At 39.3% G+C, this 16,933-nt stretch overlaps 1 protein-coding gene across 1 annotated transcript in view; it reads left to right on the top strand.

Annotated features, from left to right (window-relative positions):
* The window catches only part of LOC133046424 (sperm flagellar protein 2-like), a 189,072-nt gene that overhangs the window by 69,828 nt on the left and 102,311 nt on the right, over positions 1-16,933 (top strand). The window contains exons 14-17 of the mRNA XM_061129237.1: positions 1,672-1,775; positions 4,810-5,066; positions 9,968-10,076; positions 11,237-11,394. Coding sequence (XP_060985220.1) covers positions 1,672-1,775; positions 4,810-5,066; positions 9,968-10,076; positions 11,237-11,394 — 628 coding nt within the window. The remainder of the gene's footprint in view (positions 1-1,671; positions 1,776-4,809; positions 5,067-9,967; positions 10,077-11,236; positions 11,395-16,933) is intronic.

Below are 16,933 nucleotides of genomic sequence, written 5' to 3'. Positions count from 1 at the left end.
AAAATGATCAAAAGGGACTTATAATTTTTTCTCTGTATTTTTGAAATATAAATTAGCATAAAGGCTAAATATGTTTTTATATTAACATTTATTGAGTTACGAATCTCCTGCATTCCATATTCAATTCAGTTCTAAGGGCATACTTTGTTCCATGCATTGTTGTAATCTGAGGGGGGAGTGTATATCAGGGAACAAAAGTGACAGGGCTCCCAAGCTTTAAGGAGTTTACAATCTAAAAGAGAGGGACCATAAACTCATATGTAAATGAATTTATATGAACCAGCAGATGGTGGTGATGTCATCTGAAAAGAAAAAGTAGAGTAAGGGAGATGGCTTCGAGAGAGTGCGGTTTAAACAGATTGAAAGAAAATTGACAGAATCAACCACTGGCCCTGGGGAACCATTTCAGGTCACCAGAAGAGCTGGATGATGGCCTTGAGGCAGAAAGGTGCTTGTGCAGCAAGGTAGGGGAAGAGAAGGGAGGAGGTTAGAGAGATGAGCAGGAACGGAGAGGAATCAGGTCAGCCAGGGTCATGGAGGCCACGATGAGGACATTGAGAGTACAGGGGAGCCTTTGCAGGGTTTAAACAGAGACTTCCCCGATGGCTCAGCAGGTAAGGAATCTGCCTGCAATGCAGGAGACACAAGAGACACGAATTCAGTCCCTAGGTGGGGAAGATTTCCTGGAATAGGAAATGGCAGCCCATTCCAGTATTCTTGCCTGGGAAATCCCATGGACAGAGGAGCCTGGTGGGCCACAGTCCATGCGGTTGCAAAGAACTGAGCACTCTAGCACATAGTATCATTTGACTCATAAAATGCTCACTCTAGTGGCTGAGTTCAGAATAGACGTTGGGGATGTTCTGTTCATATGACAATATAAATGCTGGAAGAAATAGAAAAGCTAATTATCTGAGGGCCAAAATCAGGCATCAGAAAAGTAAACAGTATTATTCAGCCATAGAAAAGAATGAAATAATGCCATTTGCAACAACATGGAAAGACCTAGAGATTATCATAATAGGTGAGGTAAGTCAGAGAAAGACAAATATTATATTCTATCAAATGAATTTATTTATAAAACAGAAACAACTTGCAGACTTAGAAAACAAGCTTATGACTACCAGAGAGGAAGATAGGGGAAGGATAATGTGGGAGTATGGGATTAACAGATGTATGCTACTGTATATAAAGTAAACAACAAAATTTACTGTGTAGAATAGAGAACTATATTTAATACCTTATAATAAACTATAACAGAAAAGGCAGAAATATATCAGATTTCACCATTGATAGGAGAGAACTTCAGTGGGCAAAAGTCAGGCTTACACAGGTTACCCCAGAAGGCATGCTCCCTCTTCGTGGCATGAGTGACTAGAACTCAAGCCAAAAGCCCCAATCTTTTTGATTTAACATATTAGAGGCTGAAATCCGGGGACACCAGAGCAGCTAAGAATTAAAGAGGAAGATCTTGAAAAGGAGGGAGCTAGAGGAGGAGCTCCCAAATCTGTAAATACATTTTCCTTAACTGCTTGCTGGATTCCAGAATTGTACTAAAGGATCAGTGTCTTCACCAGAGGACACGACCATTTAATTTTTTTTCCCCTCCAGATATTTAGAATCTGACTTTTAAATGAACTCTTCCTTACCATTCCTTGTTTATTTTCACAGCTCACTGTGCGTGCTCAGCTTGGTGCAAAATCAGAAAGGCTGCTGAAGAAAGGAAAGAGCATATCTGATATATTGCTAGTCAGCATCATGGTAAATGCCATTAAGTATGTATCTATGTACCACACTTCCTTTCTTATGTCTATTTAATATATTAGTAGGTAGAACTTTATCAAGAATAATTTGGAGTCATTTTAATTTTTAATATCTAATGAATACATACAGAAAGAAAAAGATGTATTTTGTGATTTTCATGCCTGTATTTCACTTTCCTCCCTTTTTTAAACTTGACTTCACTCACCCAGATGGGAATTCAAGTTAGGTTCTATTCTCTTTTTTTTGGCAGTGCTGGGTCTTCCTTGTGATTCTTGGTCTTAGTTACCCCAGGGTACGTAAGATTTTAGTTCCCTGACCAGGGATGGAACCCAAGTGTCCTGCATTGGAAGGCAGATTCTCAACTACTGGACCACCAGGGAAGTCCCAAGTTCTATTCTGTATGGGGAATTCAAGGAGAAATTAGACAGTTGGAAAAGCCATGGGACAGGTTTGGGAGAGGAGAAACCTTCACTATATGGCCCTGGGCCAAAATGCTTCCTCATTTTGTGTTTCTGGAGGAGAGAGTGACCCCAGGGGTCCAAAGGCTGGGCAGCACAGGATAGGAAGGCAAGGAGAAATTAGAGGTTGCACAGGCAAGGAATAGCATATGCATAGCACAGAGGTAATGTGTGATAGGGTAAAGAAAAAATTTTAATAGACTATAATTTTGTGATTCCTCCTTTCTAAGAAAAAAGGATTCTCATCAGCCCTCCTTTACAATTGGGAAAAGAGAGAAATTTTAAAAAGCCATAGGGGCTCGGTTAATTAATTCATGCAGTCAAGAAATGAGGCAGAGCAGGATGGAAAAATAAAAAAGGCTCTTGTGAAAGACCTTTGCAGAGCATCGAGTGGGTGAGGGGTTGGGGGCTGTGCTGCTTGAGAAACAGTATGACCAATAGAATGAGGACAGGAGGCTTTGGAGAATTTTTCCTGGGCGTCTGCAATGGCGTCTCCCTTTTGAGTTTGCTTAAGAGGTTTCATTCAAGGTTTAAGTTGCCTCTCAGTGGTGATATATCTTGGGCTGACTGCTTTTTTGAAGAAACTTGGCCACAGGGATGCTATTCTCAAAGCTGGAAGGGATCTCATTCTAACAGTTGCAGCCTTTTTCAAAAACTGGAATAAAACATGTTTTAGCCATGGCATTCATCATTCAAAGAAAATTGCGTATGCAGAGCATCAGCTCTAAAATTGATCTTAGCTTTGGTTTCCATGGAGTTGGAGTGTCTGCACCCCACCCTCAGAACTCTGCTACCTTCCCACTACCACCATCCCCTCTGCCTCTGAGACATGTTCAGGGAACTGCCATCAGCCTGAGAGCCTTCCAGTTAGTCCAAGTGCATCCTTCTTCGATGAGGAAAGGCAGGCACGTGGCAGTTCAGCTGGGCAGTTCAGTCACATGTCTGGTTAGTGGCATAACCAAAGCGGAAGTCTCTTCATTCCCTGTCATCTGGTGTCCTCATACTAGAGCCTGACAAGCAAGGCCTTGGCCTCCTCCTCCCCTTGAAGTAGCTCCTGAGACAGGAGGTGGGAGAAGGTTCCTCAGATCTGGTAAAGTGCTCAAGAAGTTTCTTCTCCTCAGACTGAGGCCAGTGAATTAAAAATCCCATTCTCTGCAGAATGCTTCCCATGCTCTGGAAAAGCCATAAAAGCAAAATGCAGGCTTTCCTTGCCCTTCATAGCCTAATAGGAGTAAGAGAAGCAGTGACCTGAAGGCAGCTTAATACTGTGGAAAGATCACTAGATTTGGGGTCACTTGCAGTTTTGTGACTTTGAACAAGTAATTAATTAAACCTCTTTGAACTTGAGTTTTCCCATTCCTTCCTTGCCACACTGTCAGAAGGATCATACACAGGTACCAAAGCATACTTCCAAATGTTTAGAAAGGGAATTCTAAGTGTTTGAATGAGTTTTAATGGAGAAAGAAAATGAAATTATAATTTTTCATCCAAAAGTCAAAGTCTATTTTTTAAATTAATTTATTTATTATTTTACTTTACAATATTGTATTGGTTTTGCCATTAATTTTACATAATTTAAGGATTTTGCAACAGCAAAGTTGAAGTTGTTTTCCAATTTAAAGAAATAAAATAATAGTTTTTGGAGCACCTATTCTCTTTAGAGGATATGACACTGAATGCAAAAACTGAAGAAATGATCCTTACATTTCAGCAACTTAGAATTTAATTGAGATAAAGAAGACTCACTTAAATTTTTCTAAGTCAAAGAATTTAAGAGTTAACCAATTGTGTGATGAAGTGATTGAGATTCCAGAGGAGTTCAGATCAGGCTGTTATGACTCCACGCTGGATTGGGTGGGGTAGGAAGAACCTTCCAGATTGGCGATGTGAGTTTCCACCATATGCTAAATTCTGTGCTGAGTTCTTAATATGTGTCATTTCAGTTCATCCTCACCAGCATCCCGTAAGGTATGTTATGTTATCCTGCTTTATAAATGAGGAAATTGAGGTTCTAAAGAGGAACAGCCTATGAACGCAGCTAGAAAGTACTATTTATATTCATGTAACAGCGAGGAGATTGGTGTGTTCAAAGTGAATGGTTCAAAGTTGTGAGAGAGAAGTTATAGGGGAGCAGGTTGTGGCTAGCTCGTTTTAAACACCACCTTGTGGCTTCTGGAATAGACTTGGAGGGCAGCAGGGGCCCACAGAAGGATTTTGAGCAAGGCAGTGTTTGTGGTACAATAGGAAGCCTGATTTTGACTGTGTGTGTGTGCTAAGTCGCTTCAGTCATGTCCAACTCTTTGCGACCAGGCAAGATTACTGGAGTAGATTGCCATGCCCTCCTCCAGGTGACCTTCCCAACCCAGGAATGGAACCCCAGTCTCCTGTGGCTCCTGCATTGGCAGGCAGATTCTTTACCATCAGAGCCACCAGGAAGCCCAATTTTGGCTGTAAAGAAGTAAAATTTATGCAGAAAGAGGTTACTGTGGAGTTGAAAGAAAGATAAAGGAAAGATTCATTGTGTTATTATTTCTAAAGGGATTTGTGTCTATCAAACTATTAATTATTTGTCCTTTGTTTAATTTAGTCAGATACCTATACATAAAGGCTGGATCCTGGATGGCTTTCCAATGACATTAAACCAAGCAGAACTTCTGGAGGAAGCACTCACAGGCTACAACAGAAGCCTCATAGAACTGCAGGGAAAGAAATCACAAACATCCACATTAGCTGTTGACCCTACAGCTTCCAAAGAAGTGCCTCGTCCCCCTTCTGCATTTGATTTTGTCATGTTATTAGACATTTCAGATAATTCCTCACTGAATCGCATGAATGACATCATGGGTAAGCTGGACACCTTTCTAAAAATGTCCTTTTATGTAATTCAGAGTTCTTTATTTTTCTTTGAAATGGTGAATATGCCCATCTACAACTGTAAGTGGATAATAAAGAATCCATTTCAGACTTCCAAAGAATTACCTAACACAGCTTAGTTGCCTCCTGCTCTGTCTGTATTCAGCACTCTAGCCCAAACCTGAAGCTAGTAGAGAATTCCATGGGGACCGCAAACATCTCATTCAACCCTTCCCTCAGCTTGGCAGCTCACCTGGCCCTGAGGTGCCCTCTTTGAGACTTGCATGAATGAAGAAGCTTCTTATGGCTACTTTGTGTATCTTGGTGTGTTACTCTAGTGAAGTTCATGAACCACACTGGGGCTACAAGCAAGGATTGCTAACATCCTTCTCTTGGATTGTGTATTAACTGAGGAGCACTTATCAGTTGACTGAAGTCCTTACATCATGAGGTCAAATAGTCTTGCCAAGATTCATGGTTTAACTACTTTTCATTGTTGAGATGAAAATATCACTTTATTCCATAAATTAAGTAGTTACGAGTAAAAGCACACATTCTTAGGTTTGCAAGTTATTAGGCATTTGACCTTTGGAAAGCTAATTCTTTCTTTCTTCTTAACCTCCACCTCACAATATATATAATAGAATGGCTCATTGCATTATTAATGTATAGTTAAAGGAAAACTGTTTCATTACTCACAACACTTCTGACACCAAAGGTGTATGGGTTTTCCATACCACCCAGTTCTTCAGTTCTTAATAAACACCAAGTGGGTGTCCTAGAATTTAATTCAATCCTGGCAGTAACTTCCCAGAGTTATCACAGATTTTCAGTTGGCTCAGACCTACAAGACTTCTTCCCACTTCAGATGTCTGCCTCAATGCAGTGGATCCCCAGGTTATCCACACTTCTGTCTGACTTGACTATAAATTAGGGGTTTCCATGACCCTGCTTCAGGTCTGATAGATTATCTATAACTATCTGTGATGACTCAGAATACAGGGAAGCACTCTGCTTACTATTACTGTTTTATTGCAAAGACATAGAAGATACAAATGAACAGCCAGTTGAAGGGGCACATAGGGCAGAGTCTGAAGGAATTCCAAGCTCAGGCCCCTCCCCCATGTAGTCTGGTGTGTAACACACTCCTGGCACATGGATGCATTCACAAACCCACGAGCTCTCTGAACACCTTCTTTAGAGTTTTTATGGGAGTTCCATTATGTAGGTATGATTTACTATATAATTGAGCATTGGTGATCAGTCTCTAGCCTCTTCCCAACCCTAGAGACCTGGGGGTAGGACTGAAAGTTCTAGCTCTGTGGTCAGTTGGTTGCTCAGGCAGAAGGGCTCCACCCTCCCAAGAGTCACCTCTTTGGCATAAACTCAGATAAGGTTGAAAGAGGCTTATTATGAAAAATAATGATAATAGAAAAACCCTCCTCTTACCACTATAGGAAATTACAAGGGTTTTCAAAGCTCTGTGTCAGGAGACAAAGACCAAATATATATATCTTATTGTCTCACATATATTAAATGAGATAAATGTTAAACACTTAGTACAGAATCTGGTACATGCATCAGGAACAATAGTGGCAGGACATCAGGAAACACATCAGGAAAAATAGTGGAAGACTTTGAAATGAACAAAATATTATTGGATATTCTTTCAACAGAAGACTGAGTATTGTCTATGGGACCCCTTGGAGTATTTGGTTTCATAGGATTCTGTACCTTTCATTGGCTTAACTCATCTCTTCTGTAACCATAAATTGTAGAAAATTGATAGTAATTCAAATGATTCTTGTCTATGGACATAGAAATGAATTTTATTCAATTAAGATAATTTCTGTATGCTAAAAAAGATAATTTCAAGTATGACATTGTTCTATATACATAGTAACCAGTTTTTTCATAGTTGAAATAGATGAAATAGTTTTTTCATCTATTATCATCTATTTTATCATTCCTCTCTGTGAATATGTCTCTTATTCAGCTTTTCATTTGAACTAGTTGTAATATCTTGCTGATTCCCTCATTAATTAAAGAATTAGATGATGTTATTGTACATTGTATATGTACAATATGTTTGCTGTTATAACTAATATAATGACATTTGTGGCTAAGAGAGACTTAGGGAATCATTTCCTCCTATATTTTTAGGTGGACATTTAAAGCATGAGCACTTGACTCTTCCTTATTTTGAGTTTGTATAATTTTGAGATCTTCCTTTCACTGTATTTAAATAAAAGGGCAAAACCATTAGATACTACTTCAGCTCTTGAGCACAGTACTTTACACTGAATGCTGTCCATCAAATTCCAAAAGGGAGAATTTACTTCTCTCCATACAAGGAAGTAGGGACTATACTGATAGTAGTGATGATTGTTCAGCTAACTTCCTATTCTTGTTGAAGGATATCTGAGGATTAGTGAAGAATATTGCCAATCCATGACTGTTTATTGGCAGAACAGGGCCCACAACTCAAAGCAATCCGACTTGCTTTCAAGATATGATAAGGGTTGATAATGTTTATTTCTTGATATCGGTGCTATTTATGCTATTTTCAGTTTGGGAAGCCACTGAGCTGTATATTCATGTATGCATTCTTTTTGGAAGGTGTGGTTCAATAAGCAGTTTGAAAATTTAAAAGGAAATTCAGAACTTGGAGTGAGATAACTGGAATCAAATGCTTTTTCTTTCATTTATAAACTATGCCATTTGGGGCCAATTTTAGAATCACAGTCCTACTTTACAAGTTTTGTTGTGGATATAAAATAATGTAATATAATCTTCCCTTAGTATTCACAGGGGATTAATTCCAGAACCCCTTTGGATACCAAGAGGAGGGCATGGCAAGCCACTCCAGTATTCCTGCCTGGAGAATTCCCATGGACAGAGGAGTATGGCAGGCTACAGTCCATGGGGTCACAAACAGATACAACTGAGCAACCAAAATCCAAGGATGCACAAGTTCCTTATATAAAATGATATGATATTTGCATATAACCTGTGCACATCCTCCTGTATACTTTAAATCATCTCTAGATTACTTATAATACCTAATACAATGTGACTGCTATATAAATACTTGCCAGCACCTGGAAGAATCAAGTTTTGCTTTGGGGCCCTTTCTGGGCTTATTTTCCCAAATATTTTCAATCTGTGGTTGGTTGACTCCACTGATATGGAGGGCTGACTGTATGTGTAAAAACATTTAAGAACTGTGTGCTAAATTTTACCTATAAATCAAGTAAGACAAAGACTGAAACATTTCCATTGAATTGATGTCTTTGATAACGAGAAGGGGAGCTGTTTCAATGGAGTGGGGGACAGGGAAGGATGGATTGCTACGGAACGGAATGTGAATGGGGGTGAGGAGGTGGACAGTGTGAGTAAAGATACCTCTCAAGAAACTTGTCTCTGAACAAAAGGAAAGAACTATGGAAACAGAATATTTTTATCATTATTGTTTTAGTATTCCTTCTCTCTCTCCATCTCTGTCTCTCTCTCTCCCTCCCACCCTGTTTTAGGAAAGGGTACACTTATATGAAAGCGCTCAGCTGATTTTTGAGCCAGAGAGTCAGTGAGGTTATAAGTCAAAAAGAGAGATGGATATCATCTAAGGCTGATGCAGCAGAAGGATATAAACTGAAGTTGTCAGATGAGGGAGAGAAGTTGAAATGTTCAATCATGCAACTCAGGTTTGCTAAAATAATAGTCAAGTCAGGATAATGCTTGTCAATTTGGGGAAAACGATGTACAAATTTAGGGGGTTGGGTCATAGAGATTCATCAACTATAGAGGCGTGCTGGCAGGACAAATGATAAGGGTATAGATCATTACTATTATAGAGATGGGACCATTCCAGAGGTGGAGCACTTCAAGGTGATCAAAAAATCCAAGATGTGGCCATGTTAGTGAAGTGGAGAGAAGAGGAAGGGACCAAAGCCTGGGTGCAGTTTGGGAAGAGAAGAATGCTGATACCTGTTCTGAAGTCCTTGACAAAAATGAGCTAGTGACCATGGGATGGTTCGTGATAGTTCCCACAGTCTTCTTCCATCACTCATTGTCATCAGCGTCTTTGAGTTTTCTGAATAACCTAAAAGCATATTCTGTTTTCTGAACTAATTTCCTCTTTTTCTATCATGAATATAGATGGAGAACAATTGATTGCTGTATCCTATGAGGGGCCTTCATCTTTCTGAGCGCTATTAATTTCCTCTTCAGTGTTCTCTTGCATTAACTGAGTAATCTAATTCCTTTTAATCTAGTTCAAGGCTTTCTTTCCCTCTTCATGATTTTCCATTTATCCTAAATTCATAAGTATTCTGGACATTGTTCCTTAATCCTGGCTAGGACTCAATCAGAGGAGCTGGAATTGGTTTTGACTTCAGTTTCCTGTGGTATGTTCCTTTCTGTCTCTTCTACCGGGAAAAACCATAAAGTCTAGAAAGATAAATTACTGTGTTCTAATATAATATTGACAAATAACTTGCATATTTGACTTTATGGTTACCCTGTTATTTCATTCTTAATTTTTACATCATGGTGTTGATTTTCTAATTGTTTCCTTGTTTGTTATTTATGACAAACCATCATTTCTCAGTACCTTCTCTTCATGGTCAATCCCAAGATGCTCTACCTTGGAACTAGAGCTCCTCTTTAATGTTGTATTTTACCTCTTTCTCCTAATTTCTAAGGGAAATTTGAATTCTGACCCCCAAACTATACTTTACTTTTTCAGTATTTTGTTAAACATTTTAATTAATATTGAACCAAAGAGGAAGACCAGATTCATTTGGCTTTTTTGTATCAGTATATTTTGGCAGTGCTACTGCAACTTTGATTGGTGTAGCAGATTGTCTAATTAAGTAATTTCAATATCATAGCTGAAGCATTTTCAAGTGACGCTCCTCATGAAGATATCAATCAGCGTGTAGCGGCTAAAAACAAAGATACCGATGAGGACCAGAATTTAAGAGATCAAATACAGCACAGGTTAGTTTAAAACTCATTGTCTTCTTGTTTCTTGCCCTGTGAACAAACTGGCAACTAGTCACTTTAGAATCATCAGATCTAGGGGGAAAATGTATTTCCTAGCGTTCACTGTTTTATAGGTAAAACAAAACGAAGTAGCTTTGATATTGAGTGAAATATTTCTGTGCTAGCTTTTATATTCAGAGTATAAGTCATCATAGTCACAGAAAAAAAGAATTAAACCAAGCAACATTCCCCTTTATGGCTACATGAACTTACAAGTTCATTAGAGAAAATCCTAATTCAGCTCTCTTTCAACAAATGCCAATAAAGATCTTGGAATTTGAAAGATCTAGGCATCAGATTATAGAGTGTAGTTCTAAAACTAAAATGAAATTATGCTTAATAAGCATTCTTTTGGTTGTATGCAGTTTGCTCATTGGAAAGAAAAATTAAACAAAATTAAACAATGTTTTGAAAACTTGAGAACTCTGAAAACATGAGCTGAGGCAACAAAGAGGAATTTGATTCATGAAGCCTATCTACTCTCAGAGGACAAAACTCATTCCAAGAGTATGTTTGAGTAAAGCAAATTCCCATGGACAGAGGAGTCTGGCAGGCTACAGTCCACTGGGTCACAAGAGTCATATATGACCTAGTGACTGACTAAACCACCACCACCACCGACACTTACTCAAGGGTCTCTTGAACTTCTCTATCTATGAAAAAGTAGATAACTTATGTGGCTCAGGCTATAGCGGCCAGCAGAAGGGTACTCAGTCTACTATATGAGTACAGGTGATGGTTCCTTAGAACTTCATTTAGAAAACTAAACCCACATCAAAGGTTTCCTGAAATGGTAGAATTTCCAAATCTTCTCTTACTCTCTCCTATACCTCAAAACATATGGCTAGTTGGCATTAACTGATGTCTTCTTTAAAGTGGATGTATTTCATTGCCTGTAGACTTCTTAAAGTTGCTTTTTTCAGATATGTTGGCAGCTGGTTTTTTCATCATGTACATCAGTTAAATCATGCTTAATGTTACTCCAACATTTCAATCAGTATATGATATTCATATGTGATATATATGATATATTCAATATGTGATATTCACATCTTCAGTATGTGATATTCATGTAATTCATGATATTATATTCATATAATATTTGGGTTTTGCAGAATTGTAGGCTTCCTTGACAACTGGCCTTCATTGGAGCAGTGGTTTACAGAGCCAGAAAACATTTTGATAAAAGTCAATGCTGAAGTAGATAAACAGTCATTGTGCCAAAAAGTAAAGGAAATGTTTATGACTGAACTAATGAAAAAAGAAAATAAAGGTAATTACAATTCTTTTATAATTTTGAGTTTATGTAGCAAAAATGTAATGTGTGGTTTTGATGAGCTTAGGAAGAAATGAAATGTTACCCTTTTGTTTATCAGTCATCCCTGACTACACTGACAAGTGTAATTTCTTGGTATAATAAAAAGTGGTCAAAATTAACTATCACAAAGGTTCTAAAACTGCCTTGGTAGAATGCTTTCTCTCATCCCCAGATTTGTGACCTAACTTCTATGATTTATCAGTGAACTGACACCAAAATAGTGCATAAGTGTAAGCCGCAATCACCTTGGAAACCCCAGGAGTTCACACTTAGAAAGACAAGCTTCCACATCTATATGTCCACTCCCCCAAAACATCCATGTGAAACTTTCATACAAAGCAAATATATTTTATAAAAGGCTTAACATGTTATTTTGACAGTCAGAAATTAGGCTGAGAGGAGGAAGGTAACCTCTAGAGTTGAGATTGAAAAGCAAAAACAAATTGAATCTAGGTTGTAGCTTCAATAAGTCTAACCCAGACTTGCCTGGGAGTGTCCAGGAGTCTCCAGTAGAGGCGTGGGTCAGTGGTGGCCTGATGCTGGGTTGGGGACAATGAGTGTAGCAGTACATGCATGGAATCTTTTAAAGGAGATCACCATTATCTGCATGACCTCCACCATAGTTTGGCCCCAGGTAAATAGCAGGAAGGGAACACATCTCCACCCATCAACAGAAAATTGGATTAATGATTTACTGAGCATGGCCCCGCCCATCAACAAGGCCCAGTTTCCCCCTCAGTCTCTCCCATGAGGAAGCTTCCATAAGCCTCATATCCTTCTCCATCAGAAGGCAGACAGACTGAAAACCACAATAACAGAAAACTAACCAATTGATCACATGGACCACAGTCTTGTCTAACTCAATGAAACTATGAGCCATGCCATGTAGGGCCACCCAAGACGGTCGGGTCATGGTGGAGAGTTCTGACAAAAAGTGGTCCACAGAGAAGGGAATGGCAAACCACTTCAGTATCCTTGCCTTGAGAACCCCATGAATAGTATGAAAAAGCAAAAAGATAGGACACTGAAAGATGAACTCCCCAGGTCAGTACATGCCCAATATGCTATTGGAGATCAGTGGAGAAATAACTCCAGAAAGAAGAGACAGAGCCAAAGCAAAAACAACACCCAGTTGTAGATGTGACTGGTGATAGAAACAAGGTCTGATGCTATAAAGAGCAATACTGCATGGGAACCAGGAATGTTATATCCATGAATCAAGGGAAATTGGAAGTGGTCAAACAGGAGGTGGCAAGAGTGAATGTTGACATTTTAGCAATCAATGAACTAAAATGGACTGGAATGGGTGAATTTAAATCAGATGACCATTATATCTACTACTGTGGGCAAGAATCCCTTAGAAGAAATGGAGTAGACATCATAGTCAAAAAAGATTCAGAAATGCAGCACTTGGATGCTATCTCAAAAATGACAGAATGATCTCTGTTCGTTTCCAAAGCAAACCATTTAATATCACAGTAATCCAAGTCTCTGCCCCGACCAGTAATGCTGAAGAAGCTGAAGTTCATCGGTTCTATGAAGACCTACAAGACCTTCTAGAACTAATACCCAAAAAGATGTCCTTTTCATTATAGGGGACTAGAATTCTAAAGTAGGAACTCAAGAAACATCTGGAGTAACAGGCAGCTTTGGCCTTGGCATACAGAATGAAGCAGGGCAAAGGCTAACAGAGTTTTGCCAAGAGAGCACAGTGGTCATAGCAAACACCATCTTCCAACAACACAAGAGAAAACTCTACATGTGGACATCACCAGATGGTCAATGCCAAAATCAGATTGCTTATAGTCTTTGCAGCCAAAGATGGAGAAGCTCTATACAGTCAGCAAAAACAAGACCGGGACCTGACTGTGGCTCTGATCATGAACACCTTATTGCAAAATTCAGACTTAAATTGTAGAAAGTAGGGAAAACCACTAGACCATTCAGGTATGACCTAAATCAAATCCCTTACAATTATACAGTGGAAGTGAGAAGTAGATTCAAGGGATTAGATCTTATAGACAGAGGACCTGATGAACTATGGACAGAGGTTCATGACATTGTACAGGAGACAGGGAGCAAGACCATCCCCAAGAAAAAGAAATGCAAAGAAGCAAAATGGCTGTCTGAGGAGTCCTTACAAATAGCTGTGAAAAGAAGAGAAGCGAAAAGCAAAGGAGAAAAGGAAAGATATACCCATTTGAATGCAGAGTTCCAAAGAACAGCAGGGAGAGATAAGACTTCCTCAGTGATCAGTGCAAAGAAATAGAGGAGAACAACAGAATGGGAAAGACTAGAGATCTCTTCAAGAAAATCAGAGATACCAAGGGGACATTTCATGCAAAGATGGGCTCAATAAAGGACAGAAATGGTATGGACCTAACAGAAGCAGAAGATACTAAGAAGAGGTGACAAGAATACACAGAAGAACTATATAAAAAAGATCTTCACGACCCAGATAACCACAATGCTGTGATCACTCACCTAGAGCCAGACATCCTGGAATGCAAAGTCAAGTGGGCCTTAGGAAGCATCACTATGAACAAAGCTAGTGGAGGTGATACAATTCCAGATGAACTATTTCAAATCTTAAAAGATGATGCTGTGAAAGTGCTGCTCTCAATATGCCAGCAAATTTGGAAAACTCAGCAGTGACCACAGACTGGAAAAGGTCAGTTTTCGTTTCAATCCCAAAGAAAGGCAATGCCAAAGAATTTTCAAACTACTGCACAATTGCACTCATCTCACACGCTAGTAAAGTAATGCTCAAAATTCTCCAAGCCAGGCTTCAACAGTACGTAAACCGTGAACTTCCAGACATTCAAGCTGGTTTTAGAAAAGGCAGAGGAACCAGAAGTCAAATTGCCAACATCCGATGGATTATTGCAAAAGCAAGAGAGTTCCAGAAAAACATCTATTTCTGCTTTATTGACTATGCCAAAACCTTTGACTGTGTGGATCACAACAAACTGTGGAAAAATCTGAAAGAGATGGGATTATCAGACCACCTGACCTGCCTCTTGAGAAATATGTATGCAGGTCAGGAAGCAACAGTTAGAACTGGACCTGGAGCAACACACTGGTTCCAAATCGGGAAAGGAGTACGTCAAGGGTGTATATTGTCACCGTGCTTATTTAACTTATATGCAGAGTACATCATGCTAAACGCTGGGCTGGATGAAGCAACAAAGTGGAATCAAGATTGCCAGAAGAAATATCAATAACCTCAGATATGCAGATGACACCACCCTTATGGCAGAAAGCAAAGAAAAACTAAAGGGACTTTTGATGAAAGTGAAAGAGGAGAGTGAAAAATTTGGTTTAAAGCTCAACATTCACAAAACTAAGATCATGGCATCTGGTCCCATCACTTCATGGCAAATAGATGGGGAAACAGTGGAAACAGTTTTTATTTTGGGGGGGTCAGACTTTATTTTTTGGGGCTCAAAAATCACTGCAGATGGTGACTGCAGCCATGAAATTAAAAGACGCTTATTCCTTGGAAGAAAAGTTATGACCAACCTAGACAGCATATTAAGAAGCAGAGGCATTACTTTGCCAACAAAGGTTCATCTAGTCAAGGCTATGGTTTTTCCAGTAGTCTTGCATGGATGTGACAGTTGAACTATAAAGAAAGCGTAGTGCCAAAGAATTGATGCTTTTGAACTGTGGTGTTGGAGAAGACTCTTGAGAGTCCCTTGGACTGCAAGGAGATAGAACCAGTCTGTCTTAAAGGAAATCAGTCCTGAATATTCATTGGAAGGACTGATGCTGAAGCTGAAACTCCAGTCCTTTGGCCACCTTATGTGAAGAACTGACTCATTTGAAAAGACCCTGATGCTGGGAAAGATTGAAGGCAAGAGGAGAAGGGGACAACAGAGGATGAGATGGTTGGATGGCATCAAACTCATCATGAGTTTGAGTAGGCTCCAGGAGTTGGTGATGGACAGTAAGGCCTGGCGTACTGCAGTCCATGGGGTTGCAAAGAGTCAGACATGACTGAGCGACTGAACTGAACTGAACTGTAGCTTCAAATATCTACAGATTTGTATCAGTGTTTGTGCGGGCTATCAGACTCATTTTCTATACCAGTCACTTATCATGTGAACAGTCTCCACTGCCACTTATCTAAGATTTACGTTCCAATCCATTAATTATTTTTAACAAATATTTTGTCATTAAAATAATAAACATTCACCTAGTCCAGTGCTCTGTACTAAACATCCCAATTAAGTTAAAAACAAAAAATAAAAGGAGATGGTACTTCTATGAATAGCCTGCTGTTTTAAAATAATCATAATATACTGTTAAGTGGGAGAAATCAGGTTATATTTAAATTGTCCCTTTTTTATTTTTAAAAGTGTATCTATTATTAAATTTGAGCTTGCCAGGTGGCTCAGTGGTATAGAATCTCTCTATGCAGGAGACATGGGTTGTGTCCCTGGGTTGGGAGGATTCCCTGGAAGCAACCCCCTCCAGTATTCCTGCTTGGCAAATCCCATGGACAGAGGAGCCTGGTGGGCAACAGAGTCAGACATGACTAAGGGATTAAAACAACAGCAGCAATTATTAAATGTATGTGCACAGAAAATAGTGACAGTATATGCTAATGAAAAAACAAAATTCAACCCAGTAAATCTGAAGCTCTAACTGGCTTTATTCAACTATTCCTGACCAAACAGTGTCCCATCTAACAACTAGAAGACACTCTGAAGGGAAGTAAAAAGTAGAAGTTTTCATTGACACGAGGGTGGAACAGGGAAGTCTTTAGCAAAAGGGGGAAAAAATGGTTATTTTGGGCCAGGACATCTTTTGGGGGAAGGGAACTGCAAGGGTCTTTGCCATGCAGATTGACTCCTCTTCTTTGATAAAGAAGGGAGGTGATATAGAGAGGGCCCACATGACAGATCATCTCATTGGTGCCAACCAGAAAATTCCAAACTGATTGATTAAAATTATACTTCTGAGGAAGTTAGAAACTGCAGCTGAGGCAGGTAGCACAGGTTTGGTATCATGGACTTTATTTATTTAGCACAAGTGATGCCATTTTGGGCTTATGGTTTTCTCTTTAACAATAATACAGTCTTTGATGAGGGAGGAAGAAGGAGGACGAAGAGAATTAACAAGAAATTTCTCTTTCAGCTTATTTATCTACACTGTTGAAATTTTAAAGGCAATAATTGTATATTACTTTCATAATCAGAAAAGATATTAATTTCCAGTTTGAAAAAAATCCAATAAAACAAATCCTCCTTATCTTGCCAAGTTGAAAAGAATGATCTGAGGGCAACGGGAGAAATAGCCATACAAGGGTGCAGGTATTCACTGCCATTGGTACAGGGGTAAAGTTGTGGCCATTTCCAGGGTGGAGCACTGGGAAGTCAGGGAGGGTGGGAAGGGCATGCTGGGTAAGGTAAGCCTGAATCCAGAAGGGCAAAGGGCCCTAACAATTATAGGACCCTAGACAATCCAGAAACGTCCCCTCAGGACCCCA

Source organism: Dama dama, chromosome 25 (assembly GCF_033118175.1).
Source record: "Dama dama isolate Ldn47 chromosome 25, ASM3311817v1, whole genome shotgun sequence".
In the NCBI taxonomy this organism is placed as follows: Eukaryota; Metazoa; Chordata; class Mammalia; order Artiodactyla; family Cervidae; genus Dama; species Dama dama.
The sequence above is the reverse complement of the archived record's forward strand: the minus strand, read 5'-3'. Positions and strand labels throughout refer to the sequence as shown.